Source organism: Lontra canadensis, unplaced genomic scaffold, assembly GCF_010015895.1.
Source record: "Lontra canadensis isolate GAN:19392208 unplaced genomic scaffold, GSC_riverotter_1.0 scaffold63, whole genome shotgun sequence".
Lineage (NCBI taxonomy): Eukaryota > Metazoa > Chordata > Mammalia > Carnivora > Mustelidae > Lontra > Lontra canadensis.
This window is the reverse complement of record NW_022631057.1, coordinates 9,621,523-9,633,921: the sequence shown is the minus strand read 5'-3', so window position 1 is coordinate 9,633,921 and position 12,399 is coordinate 9,621,523. Positions and strand designations below refer to the sequence as shown.

General features: G+C 57.0%; 2 protein-coding genes across 6 annotated transcripts in view; one reads left to right on the top strand and one right to left on the bottom strand.

The window, feature by feature from the left end:
* The first annotated feature begins 807 nt into the window (after positions 1-807).
* On the top strand, positions 808-3,012 carry MYOG (myogenin). 2 transcript variants are annotated; one of them, XM_032878085.1, is made up of 3 exons: positions 808-1,341; positions 2,108-2,189; positions 2,791-3,012. In XM_032878085.1, exons 1-3 carry the CDS (start codon positions 808-810, stop codon positions 2,910-2,912), a joined length of 738 nt encoding a protein of 245 aa, XP_032733976.1. In that variant the 3' UTR covers positions 2,913-3,012. The 2 variants fall into 2 exon arrangements, with proteins under 2 accessions (XP_032733976.1, XP_032733977.1); XM_032878086.1 differs by having other exon boundaries at positions 814-1,341; positions 2,108-2,186; positions 2,788-3,012.
* Positions 3,013-9,438: 6,426 nt separating this feature from the next.
* PPFIA4 (PTPRF interacting protein alpha 4) overlaps positions 9,439-12,399 on the bottom strand; it is a 46,704-nt gene continuing 43,743 nt past the window's right edge. For 2 of the 4 annotated variants that reach the window (XM_032878308.1, XM_032878309.1), the window contains 2 exons: positions 10,746-10,920; positions 10,128-10,284 (listed from right to left, as the gene is read on the bottom strand). In XM_032878308.1, the coding sequence (XP_032734199.1) occupies positions 10,235-10,284; positions 10,746-10,920 (225 nt within the window). In that variant the 3' untranslated portion in view covers positions 10,128-10,234. Of the gene's footprint in view, positions 10,285-10,502; positions 10,610-10,745; positions 10,921-12,399 lie in introns of all 4 variants that reach the window. The other 2 variants (XM_032878306.1, XM_032878307.1) reach the window with 2 other exon arrangements.

The window sequence follows — 12,399 nt, the reverse complement described above, 5'->3', positions numbered from 1 at the left end:
GTCTCGATCCCAGGACCCTGAGACCATGACCTGAGCTGAAGGCAAAGGCTTTAACCCACTGAGCCACCCAGGTGCCCTGTAAGTCCTCATTCTTGCTCTGCCTCTGACCAGCTGTGTTAAAGGGAAGACTTCTACCGACTTTTGCCAAAAAGACCAAAAAATTCTCCTTGCCTCCACTTCCTCTGTTACTGGAGACCTGTGAGATATAAGACATCCAGGCTGCTTTAGAAAGCCAGGAGCTGAAGTCATTTTCCTCTCCAGGTTCCTTCTTACCCCTGGACATGGAGCCCCCATACACACCCTGAATTCAAAGCGGTCTCATGCTTCCAACGGATGGAGGCTGACTGAGGTGCTGTTAGGAAGCAGGGGGACGGACACCTTGACTTCTTCAGGCCCCTTCCAGCCTGAACCCTGCCCTTCCTTGTTCCCTTCCCTCGGCTCTCCCCCACCCCCACCACACTTCTCTGGGACTAGCAAGGAGAGACCAGGCAGGCCGCCCAGCTAGGAGTAATTGAAAGGAGCAGATGAGAGGAGAATGTGTGTCCTCCCCCACCTCCCCTGCCCCACAGGGGCTGCTGAGAAATGAAAACTAATCAAATTACACCGACGGCCTCCCTCCCCGTGCACAGGAGCCAGCCCAGGCTGGGGCAGGAGGCTGGGTGGGGTGGGGCTGCGGGGAGAGGGAAGGGGAGTCGCATCTAATCCACTGTAAACGTCTTGATGTGCAGCAACAGCTTAGGGGGGGCTCAGGTTTCTGCGGCGTTGGCTATATTTATCTCTGGTTCCATGCCAGCGGGGAGGGTTTAAATGGCACCCAGCAGTTGGCGTGAGGGGCTGCAGGAGCTTGGGGAACGAGTCTTTTCCGACCCCATGGAGCTGTATGAGACCTCCCCCTACTTCTACCAGGAACCCCACTTCTATGACGGGGAGAACTACCTGCCGGTCCACCTCCAGGCCTTCGAGCCGCCGGGCTACGAGCGGGCCGAGCTCAGCCTGAGCCCCGAGGTGCGAGGGCCCCTCGAGGACAAGGGGCTGGGGACCCCCGAGCACTGCCTGGGCCAGTGCCTGCCGTGGGCGTGCAAGGTGTGTAAGAGGAAGTCGGTGTCGGTGGACCGGCGGCGCGCGGCGACGCTGAGGGAGAAGCGCAGGCTCAAGAAGGTGAACGAGGCGTTCGAGGCTCTGAAGAGGAGCACCTTGCCCAACCCCAGCCAGCGGCTGCCCAAGGTGGAGATCCTGCGCAGCGCCATCCAGTACATCGAGCGCCTGCAGGCCCTGCTCAGCTCCCTCCACCAGGAAGAGCGGGACCTCCGCTACCGGGCCGGTGGCGGGCCCCAGCCAGGGGTAAGTGGCTGTCCCACCCCGGCTGCCCCGGGGGCAGGGGCCACGGGAGACCCTGGACAGCCTCGTGACCCTGGGGGGGCGGTGCTCGGTCGGAGGGTGGGAGCAGGTGACAGGTGGGATCTTATGGGCCCACAGGACCCCCTCCTTCGTCAGAACGGGGCTGTCCAACCGACCTCTGGTGTCCCTTTGTCCTTCCCAGCCAGGCTAAAGGGTAGAAGGTAGAAGGGTAGAAGCAGATGCGGAGGGGGGTGGCAGAGGACTGAGGAAGGGGATCCAAGAACAAATCCAGAGTCAGCCTGGGTGGGAGTGAGAGTTCATCCCAGTGCCTGGGGTTGGGGTCTGAAAGGCACGGCCGAGGCCCACTTTGTACCCCCACCCCATGCCATCCTGGGTATGTGGCTGAGCAGAGAATAACTACCCAGCGTCTCTCCCAGAGCCCCAGCCGACCCGCACCTGCTTCCTCCATCCTTATCCTAGGGTCGGGAAAACCTGGGACCCCGTTAGGCTGGGTGTCCTGTGACGATGGACTCACCACCCAGGATGGAGGACAGGAAAGGCCTGGAAGCAGGGCCTCTGTGGTCAGGCAGGAGCATGAAAGTTGCTGCCTGTGAAGATCCTGAGGCTGGGGGCTGCCCTGGGCTGGAGCGCTGCAGCCTGTGGCCCACTGTCCAACCCCACAATGGGAGCTTTCGCCCCGTGGAACTGGACAGAAAGACATCACCAAAAATGGCCCGTGCTCTGACCTTGGGCCTTCACCGTCTTTCAGGTGCCCAGCGAATGCAGCCCCCACAGCGCCTCCTGCAGTCCAGAGTGGGGCAGCACCTTGGAGTTTGGCCCCAACACAGGGGGTAAGTGAGACCCTCCAAACCTTGGCTCAACCCCATCAGCCTGTCTCTAGGCCCAGTTGTCTGCTCCAGTCCTCTTCCCTTGGTGTCTCCAGGGAACGGCTGAACCCAGGGTCCCAAACGGTGGGCCGGAAGGCCCTATGCCTCCTTGAGATCTTGACCAGCAAAGGACCGGTCTAGGCCTCCTGCAGCTCCCCAGCCCATGCCTGGGGCCTGACCTGCTCCATGGAGAGGAGAATGTCCCTGCCCCAGGGGTCCCTGGGAATCTCTGAGTCAGTCCTGCACAGTGGGGCCAGCAAAAGGCAGTTCCAGTCTCCCAGGAGACGCCGTCCTGGCCCCACCACAGAGTAGCTGCTTTCAAATTCTAACCCAACTAGGGGAGTTCAGAGAGGAGGCATATGTGTTCAGTGTACACACACACAGATAAACACGCGGGTGCGCGCAGAGCGCTGGAAAAGGCATGGGCTGGGGAGTAGGATTCTTGAGTTTTGCTCACCCATCTGTCCGGGAAAACCTGCGCCACCCCCAAAGAGCTCAGTCCCTGTCCTGGATCTCGACACCCCCTTCACCACCCGGGTAACATCCTCCCTGCTTCTCTGTCCAGATCACCTGCTCACAGCTGATCCTGCCGACGCCCACAACCTGCACTCGCTCACCTCCATTGTGGACAGCATCACAGTGGAAGACGTCTCTGTGGCCTTCCCGGATGAAACCATGCCTAACTGAGACCGTCTGCCAGGCCGGGTGTCCGTGGGAGCCCCAACGTTGGCCACAGATGCCACTGCTCCCGCAGCACGGGCTTCCTGAGCCAGGCTGTCCTGATGCCAGAAAGCCAGCCCCGGGGCTGCCAAATGCCAGAATGTCCCCTTCCTCATCCATATAAGGTTAACTCATCACCCAGAGAGGGAACGGCTACTCTCACGTAGCTGACTCCCTACAGCAAGGAGCATCCTGTTTCCGGGGAGATGAAGCAGGGGACCAGAGTGCCCCTCGTGTGTGCCCCATCTCAGGGGGCAAACTCAGGAGCTTCCCTTTGTTCATAATGCCGCCGATTCCACCCCCTTGAGAAAAGCGGCTTGAGAGCCGGAGACAGTGTCCTGGCCAGGATGAGCTGTGTGCATCTCCTGTTCTTGTCTCTTCCCAATGCCAGTGGCTGGGCTGGGCCTGCCCTGAATCGAGGGAGAAGAAAGGGAGAGGAACAATCCTCTGTTCCCAAGTCCCTGGGGGGCCAAGCTTTTGCAGTGAATACTGGGAACCTTCCAGTGGTTTTATGTTTTGTGCTGTTTGTAAAGCTCCCATCTGACCAAGGTCTCCTGTGCACGAGCTGCCAGGGACAGGCAGGGAGGGGGGCAGGGGCTCTTGGGGTGATTTCTTTTCTTAACTAAGCATCGTGTGGTTTTGACCTTATTTTGTATTTTTTTTTTTTTTTTTTTTTTTTTGCTAACTTATTTGGATTTCTTTTTAAAAAAATGAATAAAGACTGGTTGCTAGAAGAGCCTCTGAGATGATGGGGGCGTGCCCGCCGCTCCTGCCCCTCCCCCTCTTAGGTGCCTCCTAAGGACTGGATTTAGTGGGGCTTCAAAAGCAGCTGAGGCAACTGTCTTGCTGTGGTCACTAAGTCCTGGGAGCTCTGCTCTTGTTACCCCCATGAAGAAAGCTGGGTGTGGTGCACCGGCTGGGCAAAGACCAGATCCACAAACCCCTCAAGGCCTGGAGGAAAGCCTGGCCGCGTTCTGCAGCACACTTCCTTATTCACGGACGCTGCAACAGTCTATGTGCTCCATCTTCAAGCCCAGGGGGTCCCGTCTTTTCCAACTAATGACCATGCTCTATGCCCAGCGCTCATCCCAAAGCCAGCAGGCAGGGTTGTGGAGGGGGAATTTGTGGGTTTCCCCTCCCTAATCCCTCTCTGGTGTGACATTACCAGGAGCCCTGCAGGAAAGTGGGAGGTGAATAAATCAGCCTGATGGAGGTCAGACTCTGCCACTTCCCTGCAGGCCAACCAGCGTGTTCCCTTGCCACACCCTTCCATCCCTCCAAGCTAAAGCAGATCCTGGCCCCTGCCCACAGCTCAGAGGATGAAGGTGGTTCTGTGGGGGGCAAGGGGGGGCCTCACAAGGAACAATCAGTGGAAGAGAAGCTGGGGTTCTCTTCGTGGGATGTTATCTTCCAACTACAGGCTGAAGGGAGAAGGTGGGTGGAGAATTGAGATCCTGGACAGAAATTACATTAACGACTAGCTGGGGAGAGAGCAAAAGCTAGAATTTGAATGGACCATGAGCATCTACTAAAAATTTTATTAACTCCAACTGCTTTAGGCTAAATTTGCCTGATTTACTGGAAATTTTAAGTTTCAGAATCATTACAGGAGTCTGGGGATTCGGAGCGTGATATATTCTAGCCCCCACTCAATTCTTCAGGGTCCCTGACAATGGGCTTCGCCCATTTTGACCCCCCAGGCTCTGGGACCCATTCTGCACTTGCTCTGGGCTCACGGACCAAGGTGAGGGTGCAGAAGGGAGCCCCGGGCCCATTTGTCTCCAATCAGTCAAAGCTGGGCCTGCTGGGAATCCCAGACTGGCTTCATTTGCCCCATCTGTGGGGTCTTCTTGCGTTTGTGTCCTGTGTTTATAGTCTTACCTTCTCTGAAAGGGCCGAAGAGGAATACCTACATCATTTGCAGGACCCTCAGCACCCCCTGACTCACTGCCCTTGGAGATGAGGAAGGCCACAGGCCTGGGTGCAGCACCTTGGCTCTCGAATCTACACTCACTCCCTCACTACCCACCGAAAACGCTGAACTCCACATTCAAGGGAGGCGGGGGTCTCCCTCAAGTTCATTTCCTCTGTCCCTGCTGCCTCCCAAGCTCCCAGGTGGATACAATCCCACCAGTCACCCGGCTTCTCATTGGGGGCCTAGGAGCAGCCAAGGACAAGCGTACCCATCTCTGCTACACAGCTGACAGGCTCTGGAGTGGCTGGATATATTTTTTAAGCTTATTCTTCTTCACTTATCACATCAATTGGAAACTGAGGCTCATATCCCTAGCCTGATAAAAATGAACAGTCCTCAGCAATGGCCATCAGGGTCAACATTCTCGACCATTGTTAGCAGTGGCCATGGTCTACCTATTTCTTCTTTGGTCTTTAAGTCCTTAAGCCTCCCACCAGAGCAACAAGGTGCTGGGATCTCACAGGTGTGAACAGCAAACTTTGCAAATGGAAGCTCAACCTCAGCCATTATTTGCACAGAATACACAACTGTCATCAACGCGCTGGGCCTTTCCCGAGCTAGATGCTTAGCCTTCCCAATTAAATTACAGATAAGACTCCAATTAATGAATAATGAGAGGTAGTTCTTTAGGGAAATTAGCTTAAATCCAGTCTCCAGTGGAAGTACCTGCAATGAATCAAACCGGGTTAATCAAATGTTACCTAATAATGGACTTCAGGGAATCCTCTAGAACGTAAAGATAAGAATTACTCAAGAATTGGCGTACTGGTTGTCTGTGTGTAAACAGGGACTTCTCAGAGCGTTTAGCTAATTAGCATGAACTGCAGAAGGCTTCCAGGACTAGCTGTTGTTTCCAATACTATGGTTTGTTTAGGTATCCAACTTCTCAGTCATCTATCTGGCAAACTGGAAAACCTTTTCAGTGCTGCTGGTGTAGTAGCTGGTTGGACCAGCTGGAGAGGGAGGTGGAGAGGGCAATGGAGGTTGAGAGAGGAGCCCTCTCAAATCAGGTGTCCCTTTCATGAATAAACCATATCACCAACGTGTCCCATCCCCCATCACCAATATGTCCCATCCCTTGGACTTGTCTGACTTCTGGCTTCTGGGCTCCAGGCTGGAGCTGGGATGCCTGGTGGTACACCAGAGCTGAAGAAGGACTGAAGCTTCGAGGTTCAGCTGGAGTCTTGGCTAAGGACCCACAGCCCAGGCGTGGGTGGGAACACCCAATCTCCACCCCACGGCAATTGTGGCTGTACCTCACCCGCCAGCCACAGGCAACCACAAGACACAGACTCTTGGCCTCTCGCTCTGCTTGGAGCATTCCTAAGGAAGGCAAAGGAAAGTGTTCTAGGATGGAAACCTAGAATCTTCTTTCTTTTCTACAAACATTGACAGAAAGTTCAGCATGTCTACAACTAAACCTACATTTCCCCACACGCTTGCTCCTTCCACCTTCCCCATCCCAGTGGATGGCAACACTGGGAAATAGTTTTCAGTCCAAAAAATGTTGTTCTGGATTCTTTCGGATCTTATCCTGCAGCCAGCTGGTCACCAAGGCTGGTCAGTTCTACCTTTGGTCATGGAGTGGGTGGGAGGCGACCCCCCCAGAGGCTTGCAGGCACTAGGCCAGCATCTTCCCTCTTCTGTGTGCCCTTCCTGGGTCACAGATTGCCTTGTCTGGCTCCCATCCTGTCCCCTGTGCCTACGGACTCTGCCACTCTGTGCCATCAGTGTCTGGGATAGTGATAGCCTTGGGAAGGATACGGTGTATTACACTGCTCTGAAGGAGTCCACAATTTAGGTGAGCAGAAGAAACACAGTCCAAAGAAGACCATAGAAGCCAAGTGACACATGAGTGTGGGTTTGGGAAAGGGAGCTGGAGGAGGCTGAGCCAAGGGACAGAGGCTTGAGCTCACTTAAAACAGAAGCAAAGAAAAGAGAGAGAGAGAAGCAAATAACATTTGGTAGGCAGTCCTGGCTTTAAGTCAGAAGTTATAACATACATATTGTAGTGAGGACAAGGCACTGCAGTCAGAAGGCCTAGTTCTGGAACCTACATCTGTCTCTTACCAGCTGTGTGGTCTCAGCCTTACAATTTCCTGTCCTGCAAAATAGCCAATAAACACATCACAGGGCTGCAGAATTAAATGAGCTAATACGTTGAGCATACTTAAATGGGTTCTGGCACACAATAGTTCCCAGTAACTTTTACTTTATTTAATAATAATCCTCATAAAAACCCCCTGAGATACGATTGATTCATTTATTTACTCGAGTGTGTCCATCTAGGGATCAGGAGATCGATAAGACAGACCCAAGGGGCTTCCTCACAGCCCCCGTGGGAACGGACGAGGAGAAAGCCTGCAAAGCATGGTGGTGTACAGAGTGCCAGGGAGCAAAGGGCTGTTGCTTATGTAATTCTGCTGGGGAGGAGCTGGCCATGCCTCCCCGGTGATGCCCTACGTGGGTCTGGAAGGTTCGCCGCTGCAAAGGGAAAGCAAGAGGCATTCTTGCTGCCTTCTGGTGATGGGGCTGGGGGTCAGACGTTTTGGAACTCAGTGGACTCAGACTGGTGAGGGAGGGGGCACTGGAGCCCAGTCACAGGCAGCCCGTCATGCCATGTGGAGGGGATGGTCCTCTGATCCACAGGCAGCGAGGGCTGCTGCAGCGTGAACCAGGGGGCATCGGAGCAGGGGCACAGTGGCCCTGGAGGCCAGGAGGAGGGTGGAGCTCGACCGTGTGAGCAGACAGGAAGAAGAGGAAGAAGTCAAGCCCAGCATCGGGGCTCCTCACTCCTTGTCCTCAACTCCCTTGACACAAGCAACCTGAACATTAGCTTCTCCAGCAGTCCCATGGGTATGAAAGTAAACAGAAGGTTCCTGACTTGATGTCTTTAAAACTCAGATGTTTACTTCCCAGAGGAGCACAGCCCTGAGGACTGTGGAGGAAGCTGGACAGGTCTGCTGAAGTCTAAGTTAAAAAAAAAAAAAAGAAGAAGAAGACCAGAGCCACGTGTAGGCTGTCTTAAAACCAGGTTGTTTATTGGTACGTACACACGCACACTCACACTCATCCACACCCACACAGCCACTCCTGATGCACTGAGCCTGTACAGTACTGAGAGGGGTACCGACGAGATACACAAGGCTGGTGAGGGGGGCGTTCAGGGCACTGGCAACAACTCTCCAAGTAGAAAATACTCTGACTGTGAGGCAAGAGAGACACCAGGACAACAGCCTTCCAGCACTGTATGCGCGAGTTCTCTTGCCCCTCACCTCCCTCCAATACTTCCCAGGACACCCTGAATAGACCCAGGCACCTGGGCAACCATGACAGGGCGAAGGTGTAGAGGAGAAGCTGGGGCTGAGTCTCCCACTTGGCTGGTCCATCAAAAGTCCCCTGCCAGCAGTCAGATGGCCTTGTGGTCTCCACCTTCACCAATCTTAGTAATCCAGGGGTTCTCCATAATCTTAACTCCATTACCCAGGAATTGGGGCCTTTTCCCTCCATCCCACTCATTTTCTGCTCAAGAAAGCCTCCAGCTCCATTTGCAGTCAACTGCCAAGCAGGGAGGGCAAGGAACAACGAGGGAGAACAGAGCAGCTGGTGCCGTGCCCACACCCGGGAGCCCACTCGGCCCCAGCACGGGTGGACATCTTCTCTACTGAAAAACAGCAGAGGGCTCCAAGCCCTGGCATCGCCCCAGGCTCCATCACTCATTCTGGCTAGGGTGCTCGGACCCACTATCCCACCTGCTAGCTGAGCCCCTGCTCAGAACCCATGTCGATCAGGTTGCAAACCAGCTGCTCAGTCACCTGTAGGACGGCTCGGCACTGGCACTTCTCCAGGAAACCGGCTCCAACTACTCTTCCCCTCCTCTTACTGGGGTCCATCAACTCACCCTGAACTTGGGTCTCAAACACTTCCAGGCATTTTAGCAGGATGAGGAAGTGAGTAAGGAGGAGGGATTTCTTGGGAATGGCGTTCTGACCAAACCGGGACCTGTACCCCCAAGCCCCGGCTGCCAGCACGCTGCTGAGGAAAGCAATTAAAATGATGGAGGCTGGCAGTGGTGGAGGGGGTGGGGTGTCTCTGGAATTTCCAGAGGAGGCGGTCCCTGCACACCAAAAGAGCCCTGAACCAGGGGCGGGTGATGCAGGGACAAACAGGAGAGTTGGATTTCCTCGACCTAGGACAGGACTCACGGAAGGGGAAGCTTTATTTTCTTCCCAAGAGATCAGGAGAAGAAAGCTTCACACTACATTTTCCCAAATCTGATTTGGAGCTCAATGTATCTTCAACCCACACATCGTGTATATTCTTGGGGCTGGATTACTAAAGAGGTGGGGCAGAGGAGAACAGCAAGGGAGGGGATACTGGGAATGGAGTGGGCGGTGCACGGGTAGCTCTCTTCTGCCCCAGAGCCAAGACCCCACACAACCCCACCCCCACCAGCCCTGCCCCAGCAGCAACTCCCCCCCTACACCTTAAGGCTGGGGCAGGACAGGATAGCTTCCCCCCTGCCTTTGAGGCTTAAGGCTGACACTGGCAATCGCTCTCCCTCCAGCTGGCCGACCTGCACCTCTCACTGGGTGGAGGGCTGAGAGTTTCCCCGTCCTTAACCTTGGCTCAAAGTTCAGGAGCCCATTTCTCTCAGATCCATCCCCAAATCACATCTGGGTTTCATCTTAAGCGAAGGCCTGGAATCACCACCTTAGCCTTTCTCCTCCCCAGCCTCACCATCCTGAGAGAGAATGGGGCCTTCTGCAGCCCCTCCCCGCCCCCAAGGAGGTCCTGGAGACAGGAGGTGCCCTGGTGAAGATGAGCTGGGAAAGGTGTGATGCTGGGAGTGCTGAAACCAGATGTCAGACAGCTGGGATGTGCACGTGGACGGGAAGGTCCCACGGCCCGAGCAAGGCAGAGTCTGAAGTGCCATTTTCTTGGAAGGGCCATCCCTAGTCCCTGGCACCTCATCATGGTCTCTGGTGGAGGTCACAGTCCAGACCAGGCTAGGTCCAGAAGAAGGAGGGTGAAGTCACACCCGGCCCTGGGCTGCTGTCGTCCAGTCCCTTCTGCAGAATCCCAAGCATGGACAACCCGGACACCCAGCCACAGCCACAAGAGACTTACAAAGGGCACACGGTGGGACTCAGGGTAGTGGGATGCCGAGGGGATGGAGGAGTATATTCTGAAGCCCAGGGCAACTGGAAAGTCACGACGAAACCAGGAGTTGTAAGAAGATGGGGAACGAGCAGGAGGGGCCAGGGCCGGCTGAGCCCACTCAGCCGGAGGACGCTGCCCCTGGGGGCCGTGGCTAGTCCCGGAAGGCGGAGAGCATGTGTCCGTAGAGATAGTGGGAGCGAGCTGAGAGAGAGAGGGAGAAAGAGGAATTGCGCGGTGAGCGGGGCGTCGTCCCCAGCCCCGGGATGCAGGCGAGAGCAGCGAGCTTGCAAAAGCGCCAGGCGCTCGGCGGAAGCGGGGTGCGGCGGGGGGGGTGCAGCCAGGCGGGGGCAGCGCGCGCGAGCGGGGTGGGGGGCCGGCGGCGGCGGCGGGGGGCGTGCGGCCCGGGCCGGCCCACTTACCCCGCGCCACGGGCACACCCCCGCGAGGGCCGGGGCGGGAGGCGGGGGTCAGCAGGAGTAGGTCCGCACCGTGGAGGGCTCCAGTCTCGGCGCGCCCGCCGTCCCCGCTGGCAGGAGTCGGCGGCCGCGGGAGAACACAGGGCGGCGGTTAGTGCGCGCTCGGCGGGGCCCGCCCGCCCGCCGGCCCGGCGGCAGCGTTAGTGCAGCGGCGCCCGCAGGCCCCTCGCGCGGCCCGTCACTCACCCTCCGGCGTGACCTTCTTCGGCGGCGCGGGCGGGGGCTGCAGCGGCCCCAGGCTGGCCACGCGGAAGGCGGCCGGGAGCGTCTCCGCCGAGGCGCCGAGCAGGCCGCCGTGTGGCTCCCGCGGCCGGAAGCGCTTCCTCCAGGACGGCGCGCGCCGGAACACCTTGTCCTCGCCCTGCACGCGACACGCGGGGGCCGTCACTCCCTGCCTGCGCGGAGGGCCCCCGCGGCCGCTCCTGGGGCTGCCGCGCCCGTCCCGCCCGGAGGCGGCGGGGTGCAGGCTCACTTCGCCCATTGGACCCCGGGTGTCCGGCTGTCAGATGGACCGGGAGGAGGGAGACGACTCCCGCGGGCCCTAACAGGCTCTGAGGCTCCCCGTCTCCAGGTGGGGTGCAGTCTCCGCTGTCCGACCTGTCACCGTCGGGCAGCCTCCTGCAGTTGAACTGTTTCCCTGCCCGCCCCGTCATCTCAACCTGGGATGCAGATGCCCACGGACCTTTCAAGTATTTACCCCCGCCCCCACCTTTCAGCCTCGTCCGTCCCGTGGGAAATGGGCAGCGGCCAGCCCCCACCCAAACCCTCCTGCCTTCGCTCTGGCTTGGGCCCCAGGCGCTGGAAGTGCACCCATTTTACTAGCTCCGTGTCCCTGGGCAAGTTAAGCGACCTCTCTGAGCTTCCCTTACTGTAAAATAGGAAGGACATTATCTGCCTTATCTCTTTGTCTGGCTGCCTGTCCCTAGTGGGATCCAGTGGATCACCTTGGGACAGTGATGGATCAGGTGAATGGCCCATCAGAGGCAGGCTGCTCCAGGGGCCTCTGCCCTCTACCAGCTGAGTCCCTAAACTCTGTCTGCCAAAGGGCACCCAGAGCCATAACCCTACAGGAGGCCCCTCCACACAGTTCACCCTGATGAGCCCACTTCCACCCTGCTTGGCAGCCATGTCTAATCTCCCCCCACCCCCAAACCAACCCCTGTTGTCAGAACTGGGGCAGGCCGAGAGATGCCAGAGGAGCAAGGGACACTAACCCACCAGTTCTTGCCTCAACAGCCCCTCCCAGCCCCAAGCCCTTGGGGTTTGCTGCTTGTGCCCTGAGGAAGCCAAGGGCTCCTATCACCTCTTGGCACTATGGCCCTCTGTCCCAGCACTCACCCTAGTATCATTTTTCCATTTACTTATGATATATCAATAAGCTCTCCCTCTCCTTTCCCCTCCACCTCGCTCCCTCAACGCTCTCCCTCTTTCAAATTCTATGCTCCAAGGGACAGAGACCACGATCTTTTTTGTTCCAACCAACATATTCCCAGCTGCAAAGCTAGTGCTTGGGAACAGTAGGCCCTCAATAAATATTTGTTAAATGAATGGATGGCAGCTGGCTTCCTATGCAGGCATCCCACTCCTGAGTTCATCAGGAACCTTCCTCATTGCTTCTGTCCACTCCATGATCCTCCCCTTAACCTAGCCCAGAGTGCATTCCGCCGCCCCCCCCCCCCGCTTTCTCTCTCTCGCTCTGTCCCTGCTTCTCCCCCTCCATTTCCACCTTCAGCCAACCCTAAGACTTATGTCTGTATCACCTGTCCCCTAATAGATGTTCCTCCTGCTCCCCTCCTCTTTCCCCTGGAATTCTGCTCTCCATGTAGGGGGAAAATTGGAT